This window comes from Thermobia domestica, chromosome 10 (genome assembly GCF_964235325.1).
Source record: "Thermobia domestica chromosome 10, izTheDome1.hap1.1, whole genome shotgun sequence".
Classification (NCBI taxonomy): Eukaryota; Metazoa; Arthropoda; class Insecta; order Zygentoma; family Lepismatidae; genus Thermobia; species Thermobia domestica.
The window spans coordinates 16,472,348-16,492,869 of NC_137463.1; the positions used below are offsets into that span (position 1 = coordinate 16,472,348).

At 37.9% G+C, this 20,522-nt stretch overlaps 1 protein-coding gene across 4 annotated transcripts in view; it reads right to left on the bottom strand.

Annotated features, from left to right (window-relative positions):
* LOC145662320 (phosphatidylserine synthase 2-like) overlaps nt 1–20,522 on the bottom strand; it is a 54,445-nt gene that overhangs the window by 16,558 nt on the left and 17,365 nt on the right. For all 4 annotated transcript variants that reach the window (XM_081727773.1, XM_081727772.1, XM_081727774.1 and 1 more), the window contains exons 3-10: nt 19,527–19,628; nt 16,199–16,349; nt 15,184–15,318; nt 12,002–12,166; nt 7,712–7,830; nt 2,676–2,790; nt 999–1,144; nt 602–712 (exon numbers count right to left, since the gene is read on the bottom strand). In XM_081727773.1, coding sequence (XP_081583899.1) covers nt 602–712; nt 999–1,144; nt 2,676–2,790; nt 7,712–7,830; nt 12,002–12,166; nt 15,184–15,318; nt 16,199–16,349; nt 19,527–19,628 — 1,044 coding nt within the window. The remainder of the gene's footprint in view (nt 1–601; nt 713–998; nt 1,145–2,675; nt 2,791–7,711; nt 7,831–12,001; nt 12,167–15,183; nt 15,319–16,198; nt 16,350–19,526; nt 19,629–20,522) is intronic.

A 20,522-nucleotide genomic window follows, 5' to 3' on the forward strand; every position in this document is an offset into this window, starting at 1 on the left:
GACGAAGAGCTTGTAACAGCTGTAACTTGTATGGCTTCATAACCAACCGATGTCTCAAAACACGCCAAATTGTTGTCGGCACTTGTAATTCCTGACTGGCACGACGAGTTGATTTTGAAGGACTACGTTGGAAAGCAGTTTGAATTCGAGCAACATTTTCTTCAGGAACACGAGGGTGGCCGTGACTCTTTCCTTTACATATACATCCTGTATCTACAAACTGTCGATACCATCTGCGAATGTTCCACCCGTTCGGAGGATCAATTTGGTACCTCAACTTGAAACGTCTTTGTACTGTAATCACGGAATTGCAGTTCGCAAACTCGAGAACACAAAATGATTTCTGCTGCGGAGTAGCCATTTTAAACATATGACGGTTACCAAGCAAAACAGAAGACAACTGACATCTAGCGGCTATTAATATAAACTAAACTATGTATTCGTTTCTCCAAAAGTCGGGCCGAGGCGCAGCGATCGATAGTTTGGACAAAATAATTCTTCGTAATACGTATATTCTTTTTGAAACAGGGTGTACTGTGAACATATATGAACATATTGTAAACTAATCTATAGCTATAGGTTAAATGAAAACAAGACATACCTTGGAATAGGCTTGGTTATTGTTTCTGCGTCAAATTTCGCAACAACAAGAAATTCTGTTGAAATTATTGCCAAAGTCATCCACGATTGCCTTCCAATTTTTGTACAATCTCTGGAATAATAGATGAAACAAGATGTAAATAAAATTGCACCAAGGAAACCAAAATAATTTCAATAATGTAAAAATTCACAGGATTGTATTACGTTCTCCCTCACTCTTCCTGAAAGATCAGTAAAATATTGTGTCCATAATCAAAAGACGAAGAAAATAAAACCTTTAAACTTGTGATCCTTGACAGAAAATAAATGACCAACTTATAAAATTTGCTTTTTAATACGTATATAATGGTATCTCGCTCACTGATCAGTTTTCAAACGTTACAGGAAGAATTACTTACGGATCATCCAGATACTGAAATGCTTCTCTCATGGACACAGCTCCCCACAACAGGAACAAGATCAGTCGTACTAAGTTAAGATAATGTTCAGGAGGCACCCACAAAACAAATTTCAAATAAAATGTATTTAACTCAGCAACAAGAAACTGCAAAGAAACCATGCAAAGTAATTTTATAATTCAAAGTATCTGGAATATCCATTACAATAAAAACGTAGGATATTATTTTCTATAGTTACATAGATAGCTTCTTGTAGTTCCTACAGTTAAATATACAAATAAAACATTTTATGTATGTGTGAATTATTATTATTGGCGAAGTTAGAAATTTAAGATCATTCGTTATTCAGTTACATACATTTTTTTTTTTATTTCACTAATATACTGTAAACATATTTCATTAAATCTTTCTAAAAAAAATATCTAAATGGTGAATATGTAGTAACTACGAGAGGGAGTTCAAAAATAAGTTTCCCCTCTCGTTTTCCCCAGGAAAGAGAACAACAATGGGGAAACAAGACAGAGGTTGCACGCGCAATACACCCAGATACAAGTAGGTGTTCGCCCGTGAACCTGCAGATGGTGCCGTCGCAGCGCCTGCGCGAATCGGAGACGAGTCCCTCAGTCTGAGCCTGGTAGCTTTGGAAAGAAGACGCGTTTTGATGTCGTGGTCAAAGGAGGAAGTGAGAGCGGTTGTCCGCTATGAATGGGCACATGACATATCGGGAGCAGAAATCCATAACCACCTCGTGGAAGCCTACGGGCCTGATGTGATGTCGAAACAAATGGTACGGAGATGGTGTCGTCCATTCAGTGATTAGCGGCAGCAAGTGCTGGACACTGCACGGCCACTACCGCTGTTTCCGGCTTTGAAGAAAACTCTCGGCGGCAGGCGCTTTGGAAGCAATGATGAAGTCACAGAAGCTGTTCGAAGTTTCTTCCGTATACAGAGCCGTGAATTTCTTTGGAATGGTTTTTGAAGCTTATAGATCGGTATGACTGAATGTACGTGGTACTTACGTGGAAAGATAAAGATACGTCTGATCTTTAATGCCATATGCTATTTTTGATCTTGGATCCCCACCTCTCTCCACAGTCGCTTGGGGAAACTTATTTTAGGATCCCCCCTCGTACTTATCATGTTATCCAAACAATTAGAACGATTATAGTACAGGTCCTGGAACTGCACTTACCATTATCTTCTAACATTTAATGATGATTAATTATTTAAACTAGTGTGTAACCTTACAAAACTTATAGTTTATCCACTATCAAACAATCACTTACCAGAATATAACTCATATAGATTTTACCCAGGTACAGTTTAACACTTTATAACCATATGGCCAACTGTTCCATTATCACACTCCTAGGCTTATAGTACATAATGTGAAGTAATTCTAATTTAGATGAATCTTACTTCTTTTAATGAAATCACTGATACTATAGACCCAATTCTTGTCAAGGTTACGTTACCCAAATTTAACTTGTGTTTCTTCGTTCTTATACAATAGATTCAAACACACTGCTTTAAATGTGTAAAGTTTTCCTAATGACATTTAAAGTCCTGATATTTAAAGTCTCTTACATTTTGTTTTTCAAAAGATTGTTAAATAACCTAATAAAGTATCTGGTAACTGCAACTACAATTTACTCCTTAATATTTGCTCCAACTTACCACAAACATGATACCTAGAGTAGCCAACCATCTTCCAAGACTGGACGTCGACTTCCAATCAAAATCAATCCACGTATACGGACCAAATTGAGCAATGATACGCTTCAACTTTCCCCTGAAAAGAATCCAACACGAATTCATATTCGAGCAAGCAATGTTAACCATATCTATCTGCTTAGTTTACATTTAAACTGTGGCTGAATTTACATCTGTGCCTGTTTTGTCTGAGGAAATATCACATCCTAACGCAAGGAAAATCAAGTTCCTGAGCTTAACTCTACAGGAGATGAGTACAACAGCGATTGAAAAAACCTCTTATTCACGTTTCTGCTCCGAAAGAAAATCGATTTCCGTCGGTAAGTTTGCTCACTTCATAATCCAATGGATAATCAATTTCTGATTATATTCAGTAAGCTGAATCAAAGTAATATGGAAAGCCCCAAAAGCAATAGGTTCAGTTTGAGATTTTGCGTTATGTAATATATATTTCCAACAAGAAAAGATCACGCTTAACTAGCAGGCTTAATATTGAAGTAAGGAAAAAGTTGTCAAGTGCTATATATGGAATATTGAACTTTATGGTTCAGACACTTGGACACTACGGAAGTTAGAGAAGAAATATAGAGAGAGGTTCGGAATGTGGTGCTGGAGGAAGATGGAGACGATAAAATGGACAGAGAAAGAGTAATCAACCAAGATGTTTTAAACCAGATAGGGAAGATGCTTTTAGCAAGCATTCTTCGTAGGAAGGCCAACTGTATTGGACACACCTTGCGAAGAAATTTTCTTCTTCATACCGCTATAGAAGAAAAGAGAGGAAAAGAAAGAAGAACACAACTGATCGATGATTTGAGAAACTGGAGAAAATATTGGGAATAAAACAGGAAAGGTGAAGATCGAAAAACATGGATCGACCAGGCCCAAACCTAAAATTAAAAAGAAATATATATACCCTCGTTAGTCCCAGGACCTACCAACAGGCAGAATACATAATAATAATAATAATAATAATAATAATAATAATAATAATAATAATAATAATAATAATAATAATAATAACAGTAGTAGTAGTTTATGTTCAGTTTCCAATAAATGCCTCGATAAATCAGAATAAGCTGTCTGAGATCGCGCAGAAGAAAAATATTCCATCTACAAGTACTCACATTTAGACATGTTCCTACAATCGCGCTTAGGATTCCTCTTGAAGGCAAGAGTGTGTGGTGGAGAACAATCAATACTGTAAAGGTTGATACTGCAGAATGGTCTGCGCACCGGACTGAAGTTTCGGTCGTGGTTCAGAGCCTATGTTAATAGTAGGTCCAATCTTCATTATCACGGTGTTGCAGAAGGACGTATAAAAGAATTTAAGCTTCATTGTAGGAACACATTAAAGTAACGAGTACTTTTACACAGACTTAGATGTGTTTAAATTTTTGAAGTAAAATCTTGAAATGAAATCCTTCAGTTTAACGTCCTAAGATTACGTTTGTTAGCCTAAGGGAGACGGATGATTTATAAGATTGTTAGGCAAGCGAATGATGATAGAATTACTGAAATGAGAAAGTAGAAGGAAACAGAAGTAAATCGAGAAAACCCACGGATACTATGTTGCCCACCACAAACTTACTTGGCCGGAGATCGAATCAGAGACCTCAGGCACCAGAGTTAAGCACCCTACCACTAAGCCACCGTGCCGCCACAAAATTTTTGATGTGCCCCACGCTGCTGCGAACAATTCATTTGGATTTTCCTCCATGTCTATCTTCATTTATAAGTAACCTGTTACACTCAGGAAAACTTCATATTATTTGTGTAATAGCTTTTGTGTTTTGTAAAAGGTTTTCTTAGATTTTTTGATAGTACTAACATCAGGAACATGTTACACATTTCTGAAAAGTTTCTTGAGGTTGTCAGAGATAAACAAAAAACCTGGAATTCTTAACCTGTACATTTTTTTAATTGTCTAGAGACGAGTTCTCTCATTAAAGTGCCCTGTTATGACAATATGCCTTACCTCCCGTAATCAAGTTCTTAACATATTTTCATCATAGTGGTGTAATTTATGGATTAAAATACAGTGGGGAATCGGTAACTCGAAGCTGAAGGGAACAGATAAAATTCGAGTTATCCAGTATTTCGAGTAATCAAGGTTCGAGTTATCAAAGTGGCCACAATAAAAAGTTTTTTATATATATATTAACCATCTCTTTAAACCGGATATTAACAGTTTTCGGTTTTAATATTGATTTCCATAGACCAAGAAACTGTGATAGGTAGCGAGAAGCGGTTTCTTGGAATCGATTCAGAGTCCCAACAGTGCGTTCTATATCCTCTATTCAAATCGGAAGTGATACAAATTAACCATTTCCGGTTTCAACATTGATCGCCACAGACCAAAAACAGAGACATAGCGAGAAGTATTTTGGGATAGATTCAACCTCTGAAGAGAAGGTACTATCTCAACATGTATTTCTCTACTAAAACTACAAGTGGTAGGAATTTACCACTACTTTCGGCTTCAATATTTATTTATATAGAACAAAAACGGTAAGAGATAGCAAGAAGAGGTTTTTGAAATTCATTTAACGTTCTAAGAATAGATACCATCTTCTTTCTTAACGCTCTATTCAAACCACTTCCGGTTTTTAAGGTGTTTGCTATAGTTAAAACGGTAATAGCTAGCGAGAAGCAGTTTTCTCCCATCAATTAAGCGTTTGTTATTGTACAGGCGTTGTGTACAGTAACAAATCACACTCCTTCAAGTGCTGTACAACATGACACGTTGATGCTAGTGGTCTACTACTTCCACGCTTAGTTGCATGCATGGAGAGCATGCCCGCGACCGTTCGGATTCTTTAATGGACGAGCACCCTTTTATTTCATCCCGCCCGTAGTTGCTCGATACTGGACTTGTATCCTCGTGCACCGTCAGGATTTGTCCCCTTATCCTGACTCGCCTAAGCGATGTAACCCTCATTACTGAGGGAGTGGGATACGCCGACTGCGCGGCCAGAGCGAAGTCCTGAGTGCCTACCAATTAACCTACTGGTGGAGGCAGACTGCTACCGAGCCAGTCCTACCATGCTCTGCAGGCATGGCGCCCGAGCGTTATAAGGCAAGCTCACCTCCCGCCCCATGCTCACCGTTACCCAGATTCCTGGGAGTGGCTCCCATGAGCTACCGATTGCCACGGTATGACCACAGCCCGGGAGAATCCAATCCAAATCCAGGGCCCCAGGCGATGCCCGAGGGGGCTTGCTCAATCCCGGCCCTACCTACCTCTATCGTTCAACTGGCAACCCTCTTGTAGTGTAGAGGTACTACGCACACGTCTAGCTACTCCCGTATCTCATGCCGGACCCAATGATACGTGTTGTCATCATCATTTGACTTTGGTGCCGGCCCATATCCTACAGAGTTTCTTCTCTTCCGCGGGATCAGAGCCGTTACCCAGATTCCTGGGATTGGCCCCTCCTCCGCCTCCGTTCAGTCCCCCAGCAGGCAGGAATCCGACACTCCCCCTCGGTAGGGTCGTCCAAGCAATACAGGACTTCCTCTAATTACGGTAGAGGTACACCGTACATTACCAGAGCCAATGATTGATGTAGACCGTTTGCTCAAGGCAGACTTGTCATTTGAGAGCTGTGTCTCCCCTGGTATGTCCGCCCAAACAATACGGGACTACTTATTTTTCACGCGTTTAGGTACCACCTACACGTTGTAGCAAAGCTACATGTCTGAGTCCCAATGGTACGTTTAAACCACCATTAGAAGGGACACCCACACCCTTCCTTCGGTAGGGTCGTTCATCAAACAATACGGAACTACCTCTGATTACGGTAGACGTACACCGTACATTACCAGACCAATGGCTGATGTAAACTGTCTACCTTTAAAGACAATGGCCATTTGGGAGCGGCGGCTCCCCTGGTAGTGTCGTGGCTCCTGCACCCAGGGATGCACTGGGACGAAGAAGTAACCCCACTTCCTCAGCGCTCCTGAGGTACGAGTGTGCGTTAGGATACTAGGTATCCCATCCCGGACCCAAGAGCACGCACTACACGCTTTAAGGGCAGTACCTACAACATCCTCCCAGTAGGGCGCTGGATCCGTCCACACTTTGGACACACCAGCTATCCACTCTTTCATACGTCTTGGGGTACGACGTAGCCTTATCTCTCGGACCCAAGGACACGGCCTAGTTGCCCATTTCAGAGGATATCCGAGGGCTCACCTCCGCCGGTAGAGACAGCAAAGACCACCTACCTCGCTGAGGACGTGACGAGGTCACACGTACTCTGCCAGATATAATGGCACGAGTTAGTCTCCCACTCCGGAGGATAGCCGAAGCCTCACCTCCACCGGTAGGAATGTTGTCCCTTGCTATCACGTGCCGCTATAATAACGCAACACGCAGCACGAGGGACGTCCCAATCTCTCCCTCTCAAAGACGACCAGCCCACCACAAAGCATGTGAACTGGCCCAAAATTGAGGGGTTCCTCCCCCTTCCTCTGCACGGGCTTGGGACTGACTATGGTGGGGTTTGTTACTGTACAGACATTGTGTACAGTAACAAACCACACTCCCTCAAGTGCTGTACAACATAACACTGTTGTACGTATTTAGTTCTCATACATCTTATCCCCACCAAATACTTTTCAGTAGCTAATTGTTGACAATACTGATAGCTGCCAGAGAAAATTTCGACCCCAAATATGATTTTTTTTAATCTATAATAATTTGGAGGAGAAAAATCAGCACATTTCGAATTAATTCAAATCACAATTACTTAATAAATAAATCGGCTGCTTTGGGTCCGCCAGTTGATATCCCTAGAATCTCAATTGAAGACAACTCAGTCACGAAGAAAGGAAGCAACAGAAGGAGGGAAAAGAAACGACTTTGTTCTTGTTACCACACTCATTAGTTTCTTTCGCCTTCCAATATTTCTCCTCCACTCACCCAAAATGTCAGTATTCTTTCGAAAGTCCAAGTAAAACCAAAGTATAATTCTATAAGAAGTGTTGAACTCTACCTGTAGGTTGGAATGTTCCATAATCCTCTCCAATGGTAAGTCTTCATAGAAAAGTACTTCAGTGTTTGCATCCCTAAGTAAATGCCCAGCCCATTGCAGACTAAAGCATCCATGATCCACTGAAAAGAAAAATAGACATTCTATTAAATATAATATTCTTGTGTGGTTATTTACAAATGCTATATGTTTCGCTTTTACCTGTCTTTTCTTTTCTTCCGCAGTGTAAAACAAATAAAACAAATAACCTAATGTATCAAAAACGTGTGCTAATGAATATCGCTACGAGGTTTTCTAAGTCAAGACATACCAGGGTTCTCACTCGAACTAAATAATCGAACTCACGGTTTTTTCACGGATATCACGGTCTGAAAGATTATAAAAATAACCTATACTGACCGCACAACGACAATAAAATAGCCCGATATAGTATCCACGCCATAGTGTGGCGGCCATTGCGTTGAAATAGAATAATTAAACTTGTCCTCGTTCAACTTTACGATGTTCATTGTATTTACAAGAAACGAGAAAAAAATCTCTTTCGACTTTTATTTTGGTCACATAATTTTTTTTTTTTTCTATTAACTTGAAAATTTTCTCGATTTTCAAGGCCTGATCACCAAATTCACTATATCATGGTTGGATAGTATCTTGTAAAATTAGCAACAACGATTATGTAGTTAAAAGGGCACGTTCTAAATGGTAGTATTTCATATTAAAATCACTTCTAGTGTTTGTTCAGTGAATTCTATACAGTGTTTATGAAGTGAAGATATGAGTATTTATAGTGGAAAGAAATTCTTGTGGAAATTATCTATTAGAAAACTTATATTGGAAGAAACTTTTGCATACAAATGAAGAAAATAAGGAAATTAAATTACGTACGAAGAACATTGGTATGTACATATTCTATTTTATTCTTTTATTGGACCTTTGGCTGTTATTTTATTTTTGCAAGTATTTTGTTATTCCGATGTGCTCCTATACATATAATAAACTCACTAATTAATTGCTTGCGGATAGTCGAGTTTGTTGCATCTAAATACAATAGGTCTTCTGCCATTCATAATTTATTTGCTAATTTTCGCGTTTTGCTTTTCAGAAGTAAAATTGTTGTTTTTATGTTGTTAGAAATTAACCACTTTGATTTGGAAAACTATACCTATAGAGTTATACACCATCAAAAGAAGTATCCAATACGTCTTCCGGATTTTCGTACAATAGACGTAACAGGTTCTGGGAATGACCAAAAGGTCGAATGGGTGACATGGAGTTCGCTGGTTAGTACTTCAACAGTTTGCAATGGATTTTCTTCCACCACTCCTCGCAGGGCATCGTTGTTTAGCTGCACCTCGTGGTTTAAAACTAATATCCTCAAACCGAAACTTCCAGACCCACTTCTGGCACTTCCGCACATCCACAATACTCTGACCATATACGCCATATACCATTGATGTTTCGTGTCGCTGTGCTGGTTGAGTGTCCCGGGTAAAATGCCGTATTTGGTCCTTCAACACTGCCATGATCAAATACAAGTCACAATTCCTAAACGTGGAGTAGACGTTCTCGTACACATTGCTGCACAATGAAGTACCCCATATGACAGAACTGAAACCTGCTGGCTACATCACATTTCGCTCGTCAGATGACATCACGGAAGAACAAACTACATTACGTACCGGATGAGATGATATTCATACAGTATGTACATATGTGCTAGTATAACTCTGGAATCCCTGGAACAATTTCAACCAGACTTGCTACACATATCACTTACAACCTTCGAAGAAATACTGTGGGCGTTTAAGACACTTCTAGCACCCTTGCGAAGAACAGGCAATATGTAAATATGATCAGAAACGACAGATCCTAATGCCGAAACATAGTTTTCGGGATCTCTGAGATGAATAGTGACAATCCCGCTGTCATGTAAGACAAGACACTCCTATGGGGGTCAGAAGGACATGTAAAAATAATTAAACACGACCGATATTAATGTCGAATCCATAGTTTTCGAGGTCGCTGAGGTGATCAGTGACATTCTTCACTCCGTTCAAGTCGAAGTTCAGCCCCCATCAGCATCGGGAGGGGGGAGGGTTATAGAAAGAGTGAAATGTAAAATGCCCAAACTCGACGTTATCTGTTGTTTTTGATCGTATTAAATGGAAACACTGATCCGCAGAAGCGCGTAAATTTGAGCAGCGAGAAATGTATTAGAGAATTTAACATATGAAACTTCCGTCCGTTATTATTAAAGACTAGCAGAATACCCGTTCTTCGTATGGGGAGAAAACGTTTTATTTTGGACATTAAGGGCACCAAAACTATCACCAATGAACTTGGGGACTCCAAAAACTATGAATTCGACACTAACATTTCCAATTACTTTTACATATCATCCTCTCCCTTTAGGAGTACTAATGGGGGCTGACTTTGGATTTAAACGCAATCGGAAGTGTCACTGTTCATCTCAGTGACCCAGAAAATTACGGATTCGACACTAATATAGCTCATTTCCGATACATTTTATACATCTACCTCTTCTCCCGCTCCCAAGTTGCGGGAATGAATTTGGATCTAAACGGCATCGAAAATGTCACTGTTCATCTCAGTGACTCCAAAAACTATGGATTCGATACTAATATAGCTCATTTTGGATCATTCATACATATATATATATATTCATCCCTCTCCCCTCCCCGAATTTGCGGGGATGAATCTGGATTTAAACGGCATGAAAAGTGTCACTGTTCACCTCAGCAACCCCGAAGACTATGGATTCGACACTAATATAAGATCTCCCCCTCCCCTTCCCTCAAGTTGCACCTTCAAAATGAAAGGGTAAAAACTATCCCAGGCTGTAACCTCATCTATGTTGAATATTTTATCGAGATCGGTCTGGTGGTTCAAGAGTTGTTAAGTTACAAATTAGTCAGTTTCATTTTTATATATACATATAATTTGCCGCAGTAGAAAACAGGTATTTGTTTACATACAAAATTTTGTACATAAAGTTTATATAAAAGTCTTTTATTAAAATTTTAAATAATAGTAATTTTGTGTTTTAGTGCATGAGTATTAGTAAAATTTGCCCACTGCTCTCTCTTTTAAGACGTAATTTGGTTAAAAATAACAAAATTTTACCAGATCAAAGAGCACATTAAGAATTGGTTTAGGTTTCTGAGCTTTCCGCATCTAAGGCCATTTAGCCCGTCACGTTTTGAGGGATGACATCCCTCGGCGAGCACTAAGTTAGATACCACCCCGCCATTTGCCTGGTGTGAGTGAGGAAACCCAGGAAAACCTCATTCAAGGTGGCTGGCCTGAAAAAGCGTTTTACACTTTTTCGACCAAGTGGTCCCACCGGGAACCGAAGGTGAGAGCGTTAGCGACTACACTACGCGGGGCCACACATTAAGACCTAAGTTTCATTTAAGAGCCCTATTTGTTCCTACGGAAACGCTTCATGATGGTAGATGTGTATGCAACTGTAAAAGTTCTGTAATTAATGCCCAACTACGAATAAACGACTAAAAACACAAAGGAAATGAGTGCAAACTATTAATTTTTAAGAATAATTACAACAGTTTTATTTTCGAATGCTTCTTCTTTTATATATTCGCAATACTGAAATTTCTCAACTTACATTTTTCACGCGTTCGAATAAAAAAATCGGTTTCATTACTAGTAAAATTAACCTAATACTAGATTTTTGTTATTTTCCCAATTTTTCCGGAACGAAATCGAAAAGAGAAAATTGTTTTTTACCAACAGGATAAAAATTTCCGGAAATTTGACAACACTACTCCTGATGATGTTTAACTCCAAGTTCAGCTTCCATTGACACAGTGGTGAAAATAACATGTCCAAAATCGACGAAATCTATTGGTTGTGACCCCATCATGGAAAAAAAAAAAAGCTGACAAGTTTGAAATAAATTTGGAAAATAGTTAGTACATACCTACACTGGATTCTTATCATGTCACTTTAATCAAAGGACGTATCGTAACTGGATAGATGGTGTTCAAACATACCAATATATATATATTACGGATTTTTATCATTATACCTTAATTGAAATATGAATTCTAAGGGAAAAAAGAGGCTTAAATATTTATCATAAACCTATGCTCAAAATGCGAAGAACAGATATTTTAGTTATTGTAATCATTGAAAAAATGCGTTAGAGCAATCGTGCGTTATGCAATGTATCTTTGTACGTGAGAACAGCATAGGAAAGATTTCTCCTTCTCCACAAACATATAACAACCAAGGAAAAAACATTATACTTACATGGTCCCACCAGCATTCACTGAAGTTGGGTAATTGGTGTTCTAACGTATACTCCAATATTTCAAACATAACAGAATACACCATACAAAGCCACCAATCACGTAACACTAAAGTCTTCAACAGCCAACCAAAAAAGTGAGTAGCAACAAACAAATCCATTTTGTCCTGAAATGAGAAGTTTGCATTTTACTAGACTTGGCAATTTTCCATGTATGCAAGTTCGTGTAATTATAAAACTATTTTACATATTAAAGAGTTTGCACACGGAACTGATCTCACATATTATAAAGATTTACTATTAATGGGGAGAAATCGATATATACGAGGTCTCTTTGGAAAACAACCGGACTGACGGCACTGACAATTTATTTATATGCCAAACTACGAACTACATGATGTTCCCTTCAAAGTTACCTCCATTCAGTCTAATACATTTCTCCATCTGTCTCTGCCATGCCTCTATGCACTGTTGCACGGATTCTACTGTGGTATTCCGAAGCTTAGAGCGTTTATTCCTTCTTCGCCACTGTTAATTTACTCTTGTTATTGTATTTCTGTTGCATATTTTGATGAATTATAGAAATATTGAGTGAGTTTCAATTATTTTCTTGTTAAAGTACTTCAAGACTCCCAAAACTTATTTCAATACGAAATATTTTTTTTATAAATTTATATTTTCCATATTTTCAATTTCCAATATGTATCCTTAAATTCAAATGCTAATTTCATTTATTTTGAATAATTCTACAATCGAAATCTCATCTTATTTCTACATTTGTTACTTATAAGAAAGACTATATTTGTTTTTATAATTTTAGTTCTCGGATTCGTCTGTTCAATATCTTCAAATAAAAATGAAATGTCCCACGGTTATGCCCTTTAGGCTAAGGGAGACGGATGATTAAGGCAATTGAATAATGATGAAAGAATTGGTGGAATAGGCATGTGGTAGGAAACGAGGGTGTCCCGAGGAAGCCCACGGACATCATGATGTCCACCACAAATTTACTTAGCTGGGGATCAAACCAGGGACCTCACGCATGACAGGTAAGCACTCTACCACTGAGCCACCGTGAATATCTTCAAATAGTTGGATAGGTTTGGAAATGAATCTTTAATTATTATTCCTACTATTAGATACTCATTTCTTGTTTTAGAAGAGAAAATTGTTTTTAATTGGCTCTTTCAACACTATGGACACATTTTTACATAATTACTTTTCATATAATAGGCCTACTCTTTGATACCTCAAATGATTCGTCCAGTTCCCAAATCTCGGAACTTTTAGTTGGCTAATTCGTAATTCACACATTTCTGCCTAGCAACAATATGGGAATTTTGTTCAATATTATTTCCCCTCCTCGCGGGAAAAGATCTGCTCTTCAACCCATCCATCTTTGTTAACTACATCAACTTGTGCCGCGAAAGTGTATTCAACACACGTCGAACGTCTCAGCGTTCATTTATTCATTCATTTTTTCTTTAAGCGGGAGGGGAAGGGGAGGATTTCGACATACTTAAGCACAATTGCATTATAAAAGCTTAATTAGTATCGATATTAATCAATTTTATTACAATTTTCCGTATGTAGAGTCCCAACATTTATTTTGAACAGTTTTGTTCACATAAATCTAGACTACCAGAGTCTAAGTTCAGAAAGTTAAAGTTGAACCTAGATTCTTACGTCCTCGGATCTGTGCTTATACGCAAATTCATTTTCCTTCCATTCTGCTACAGAGTAACATGCCTAGTCTTACAAGAGCAATAAACTATCTGCACGTTGCTGCCAAGTAAATTTATAATTGATAAATAGAACAAAATTTCAAGGTTCGCAGAAGTCCAATCTGAAGTGGAAATGAAGTCCAGAACATTGCCTCCAGCCAATGCTGGGTTGTCCGTGCCTTGTGTCTTGGGGCTGAGTCTTGCTGGAAGCTCCAGTTCTGTCCATGGAAGAGGGTGTTGGTGAGATTCTTGACTGGTCTCTCAAGCACTGTCTCCTGGTACATGTTGACTGACGTTTTGACCCCTTTTTCACAAAAATGGAGCCCCGTTGTGACCTGGTAGCTCACACCCCACCACACCACGACTAAGGCAGTATGTTGACCCCTCTGAATCCTTGGAGCCTTTTCATCAGCTTATCTACAGGATATGGCATATATCCTACATCCTAGAAATGGAGTGAACTGAAAGTCTCCTCAACAGTGTCAATCTTTTCATCAGTGGAAAGGATTTGACGGTGCCCATTTGTTGAATAACGCTTAAGTAAGCGCTTTGCTTTTAGGAGCAGACGCTTCAGTTCATTTGTCAGATGTCCTTCGCGTTGTTTGTAAGCATCTAGCCCCACGTCCCTGCTTAACGTGCGAGACAGACATTTTCGGTATCTTTAGCTTCATGAGCCATAATTGACTGTTTCCTAACTGAATTTTGTCGGACACGCGCCGCCACTGCTTTCATAAGTTCCAATGTTCGTACTGTGGGTAGTCTTCCTTGCCGCGGGCGATTTTTGACAGTTTCAATCTCAACAAAGCGCTGGATAGTGCGGTAAGCGTTTTTTTTTTTTTTTTTTTTTTTTTAATAGTTTCTGGAGAGTTTTAAAATCTCCTCTGGTGATTTGCCTACCCTGTACAACGCTATCACGGCCACACAACTTTTATACTCGCCCCATTCCATCTTGAACACTTACAACTGACTCCTTTGCACTTCTTCGGATCATCCAGCAATGACTCACGCTTCACGATACCGCTCTTGAGTCGCTTGCTTGTATGGGTGGAAGTACAACCACCTTCAAAAGTTTGGACAGTATTTCTGGTAAGACTAGGTATACTATAACTCTCTTATTTATTCTTTCATCAATCATGCATCAAAATTTTAGAATTGCTACTCTAGCGAACACAACCGAATCTCTAATACTTTCTACAGGGATCATAAGCATTAAACTAGGCCTCTCTGCTGATCTAGAGGCCAGTGCTTGCCTATTGTCCCGGATTCAATTAATGGAAGAGCACAAATAAAGTAAAAAGAAAAGAAAAAAAAATAATTTCACAATCATTAATCATCCGTCTTCACTAGCTTACAGGGCATAACTATGGAACATTAAACTTAAAAAATCGTTTGATGAGCATTACATAAAGGCAACTTTCATTTAAAAAAAGATAGATAGATATATAATAGTTTTGTCTTACCCACACATTATGAAATGGATTATTTGGAACTTCGTGATCATATATTCTACAATTGCCTCCATAACTTCTTTCCATTAAAGGTTTACCTAAATCACTATCAATGTGCTTGAACAACAATCTAGCGTCTTCTTTCGTCTGAAAAAGAACGAAAAAACGCAGAAATACATATTATTTCACTAGCAACCCAAACGTTACTTCGAAATTGGGAAAATGTTATTATTACTAATGAATGAAAGTAAATCATTATTGATAATTCCAGTATTAATAAATATTCGACTGTTCGACACAACTAATTACAATATTTATGGAAATAATGAACACACAAATCAATATGTTCTCGCGTACAAGCCTGATATGAAGTAATTTGAATAGGAATACAAATCGCACTGACCAACGCATGCAATCACTTTGAGAAATAAGTAATAACGTAATTAATACAAAAGAAAAGAAATAAACCCAGATTTACTGCTTTTCCGGTGTATAAAATAATAATGATACACGAAAAAGTGTACTGAAAACTCACTTCACTTGTCAGTTATATAGCAGCGCTGCGAATCAATTTAGGAACACCTTTTACATATTTAAATGATCCTCAATGCAATGTAAAAACTTACTTAAATGTTTTACCACGATTTGCGCTTAGCATATTCGGAAAAAAGTAACTACTAACGAATGCTCACACCAGAGAAAAAAATGGAATAAAATTTTGTTTGTTTCCCACAGCACCTGCTTCCTAAAAATGTCAAACATACTTCCTTAATCAAGTAAGCTTTTACGCCGAATTTAGGATCATTCATGAAAACACGAATTATTAAACTTCTTTCCTGTTCTATCCAAGTTTAAGTTTCAGGTTCAAACATCTCACTAATGAAGCCTACAGTCAAGATGTGAAATTTTGGAAAAAGTTTGTCACTATTCTAAATATCAGAAGAAGCGCCGATAAATTTAGTTTCCTCCCATCATTATTCTAATAAATATTACCAACATAAAGCATGAAATTAACCACTATACTTACTTGGAAAAGAACAAATATGAGGCACAACTCATAAACAATGCTGCAACAAAAAGTGAATCTCCAAAGGGCGGGATGAGGTCTCTTGAAAGGTCCATCAGGAGTAATTGTAACACCAAGAAGAATAAAAACAAGAACACAGGCTACCAAGCCTCTGGAATATAATAAAATATACGCAATATAAAGCACCAAAGTTATGTCAATTTCCAAATAACAGATTTTATAATGGATAATGAATAAATCAGCCGTCCAAAGACCGTATCTGCAGATTTGGCCGAAGCAAGATTGTTAATGCAGGCAAAATAAAGGACAATGGAACATTAACCGACAAAAGCGGGAGGTTGTTTCTGTAATAATGGCAAGGTTATCATTCACATAAGCCTTACAATATCCGCACGTCCCCCCTCCCCCCCAAACAATAATTATAATTTTCTCTAAAACAGATTTTCAGCAGATACGGTGACGGAGGAAATGGAAACAATATTGTTGAAATAAAAAAAAAGGAAAGAACAATTAAATAGATGATATGAGAATCAGACTCTTACACAAGTGTTAGTCTAAGTGAGTCCCTTTCGTTACCTTTTACGTATAATCAATACATAATTAGTAGCAAAATGAGTAACGAAGTATTGAGTTCACAACAATTTTCAATTAAAGATTAATTCTCACATGCATTTGCACAATGTGTATGACAAGCTATAATAAACTATAGTCTATTATAGAAAACTTATTTGGAAGCATATTTCCGGAAAAGTATTTTATGAAAATTAAAGAAACTTCACACCAATTCTTGTGGGGTCCTCACCTATGGTGCGTGGGGTCCTTGGTTCGATCCCACATCAAGTAAGTTTTGATCCCACATCGTGTCCGTGGGTTTTCTAGGGGTACACCCGTTTCCTTCCAGTTTCACATTCCACCAATGCTTGTATCAACATTCACTAGATTTAATCGTCAGTCTCCCTTAGCCGAAAGGGCATAATAGTGAAAGGTTAAACCAAAAGATTTTATTTTCATTTTTCACACCAATTCCATGTTCTTATTTTTATCTTCTCGACTGAGCCTCTTGCTGCTGTGTCAGCTGCTATCTGATTTCCTTGAGATTACCACGAATTCACATACTTTGGTGAATAAAATCTTTTTAAAAGGAGTATCAGCAATTCTCATAAGTAATCATGTTAAGACTGTGAATATTATAAAGGTAGGGGCCGCGGTGGCTCAGTGGTAGAGCGTTGACCTCTGGTGCTTGGGGCCCCGGTTTCAAACCCTGCTCCCGCCAAGTGAACTTTGTGGTGGACAAACACCGTGTGCATGGGTTTTCTCGGGGTTCTCCCGTTTCTTCCCACTTTCTTCATTCCACCATTTCATTCATCTCTCATCATCACCGTCTCCTTTAGGTTAACCGGCATAACCGCGGGACGTAAAACTCAAAGATTTCATTTCGTTATAAAGATAATCGTTACTATTAAAATCATTATTTAATTAATCTTCTGAGAATCCTCTCTCGCATAAACTATCAAGGCTGGCAGAGGAAGTGAAAGTGGAGTTCTTATCCCATCAATTAAGAAGTCTGTGAAAGCCCCAAGTAACTGTCTCTCATAAGCTTGACACCTTGAAAATAAACTTCTAGTTTCTTCTCTTGTAAACAAAATATTAAAGTGGGTATTAACAGGCCAATTTTCAGTATTAACTTCTTCATAGTTCAAAAGTTCACTGGCACTGTTGAATCTTTTTTTTTTTTTTTTTTTTTTTTTAAACCGACTTCAGTAGACATGCAAAATTTAAAAAGAATGCCTCAGGGAACATTAACTACGAGCATTTCAATTCCGCGAATAAATGCAAGAATTAGGTCACTTGTAAAAACTAGGTTATCACCCAAACTCTGGCCAGTAATTTTAGATAATTTTAAGTGTTCTCTGAGGACCGAGTATTCTGGATTTTCTACAGAAATATATCAAATATTCACCAAAACCATATAATTTTAACAAAACGCACAGTTACTGCCACGCACTAAATGCAAATGTTTGCGATGAGAGTATCAGATATGCAAGCGCGCAAGAATCAATTCATCTCGGTGCATAGTACATATGTGACTACGTCTGCCAATTCCCGAAAATAGATTTTAAAGAATGGAGTATATGATCGAGTTAGCGTACTTGCAAATGGAATGAATCATGTACTGAGATGACAAAGCGCAACATATATATATAGGATATAAAAACATTAGGGACTCGAAGCAATCGGAAGATTACGGTCGCAGAAACAAATTTGAACAGTAGATCCTATACAATGCAATGTCGAAGTAATTCATTAAGGCTTGGTTACACTTCTCTTCTCAAAATCTACTTGATGTAAGCAAGGGTTTTGTAACAAGAAGCAACTGCACGAAATCTTCCATGGTATGTGTCAGTGATCGCCAAACCGCCGATCGCAAGCTACTAGTAGCTCACGGGGACATTATCGGTAGATCGCGTTAATGCTCCGGTTGGTTAACCTTGATTCCTCCACTGAGCTGATGCTAACGACAGGGGGTGCTGACAACAATTGTTTGTTTCTCCCGTGCAACTGCCATTGTCAGCCTCATCTCACATTTGATTGTATACGCGTGAGGTTGTGCACGTTGTTTTTCGTGTGTATATTAGACACTTGGTAACTTCAGTAATTTGACTTCATATTTGCTAGAAATGTGAGTTTATAGACATGAAACAAATGTAAAATTTCTTTTTTTTTAAAAAAAAAAAAAAAAAGTTGGTAGTTCTTTTGACTGGTAGCTCACAGTAGGAGTTAAAAACGGTGCGTTGGCTCAGAAGCTTCATAGGTTTGGCGACCACTGGTATGCATCTTACTGACCTTAGAAAAATCAATCTGATTGGTTAAATGATATTTGGCAGTGTTCACATACTGTTAGAATTCATTATACACCTTTCGCCAAAAACCCATGTATTTCGCATTTTTGTCTTTCTTCTTTAAGATTGATATAGGCAAAATAATACAAAAGTGAATTTAATTTAAGATCCAGATCAACTACTTTCAGATTTTCATTCCATGCAGTAAATACGAATAAAGATTGTATAAAAGGATGTGAACATGATTCGGTAAGTTTTTCTAGTTTTCTCTTAAGATTTTCCTTTTCATTTTGTAATGTTTGTCAAGTTTTCATGTTATTATTATATCTACGTATTGTCATCAATAAAGTTCCTTGTTCTTTCACCCTAAAAATGGGAGCGGCACTGAGATACTGAAAATGATAGAAAAAAAATTCTGAACTACGAAACCTTTATCTGGAAATAAGAATTCTACAAATGATATTAGCAGTTAATGAGTACTTACGTACCTTTTAGTATTATATTCAGAATCTGGGTAAACTGGCTCAAATAAAGCAACATAAAATAGGGCACAGAAGAGAATGAAAAGCATAGTCAAAGTGTGGGCACGCCTGAAAAGAAAAAGAAAACAAACACATTGCATAAATACGTTACGCATTCTATAATTACATAATACTTGTTCTTAAATACAGTAAAGAAAAGGGTCATATTCAGCTCATATTATTTTTTCTTATTTAGAAAAACAAACTTGTGTTTGTATTGCAACAAATAAATAAGGCAACACTCTTAATAGTACAGATTCGAATATCTACCTCTGGTTGTGGACATGTACTGAAGAAGTAAAATATAATCCTTAAATCTAAATTATGTTGCATTCTTGAGATGTTGCTACATTGTAAAATAAAGTCTTAAGTTTCCATTCAGCTGCAGTATTTTGATATTTTATTATTTTTGTACACTATCTAATGAACTTTACAATTTTCATTATACAGAGTGGCGCAATTTTATTTACCAACTGGTGTGTATTGCGGCGGAGCAATAAAGATAGCCATGTACATATTCCAAAAAGACACAGCATTCTTAAGGGGTTAGGCAGAGGAGTTCCGTGAACAGTCAGTCATCAGGTCATACAAGACATTTGTAATTTTCGGGCTATTCCACAGAATATAAGACGTGTCACGGAAACCTTCCTACATCCAGGCAGGAGGAGGACATTTGGAGGAGTGATTTCCACAGTGCACGGATGTCTGTGTTGTCCATATTACACATTGTATTAAATGTTTAAGTATATACTTGTATTTCATAGCAATAGAAAGGCACTACAAGCATTCACTTTTTCCGTTGCCACTTGAACTTGGTAGGTAAAATATGAGCTACCGTGTAACATAGAACCCTCGAAAGCATTCCTGTTCCCAGTACAGCAAAATACAAATCTAGGCCTCGGCTGAACTCACATATCACAAAGATTTTAGCTCTGGCAATGAACAAGGCGACAAGCCTCTTCT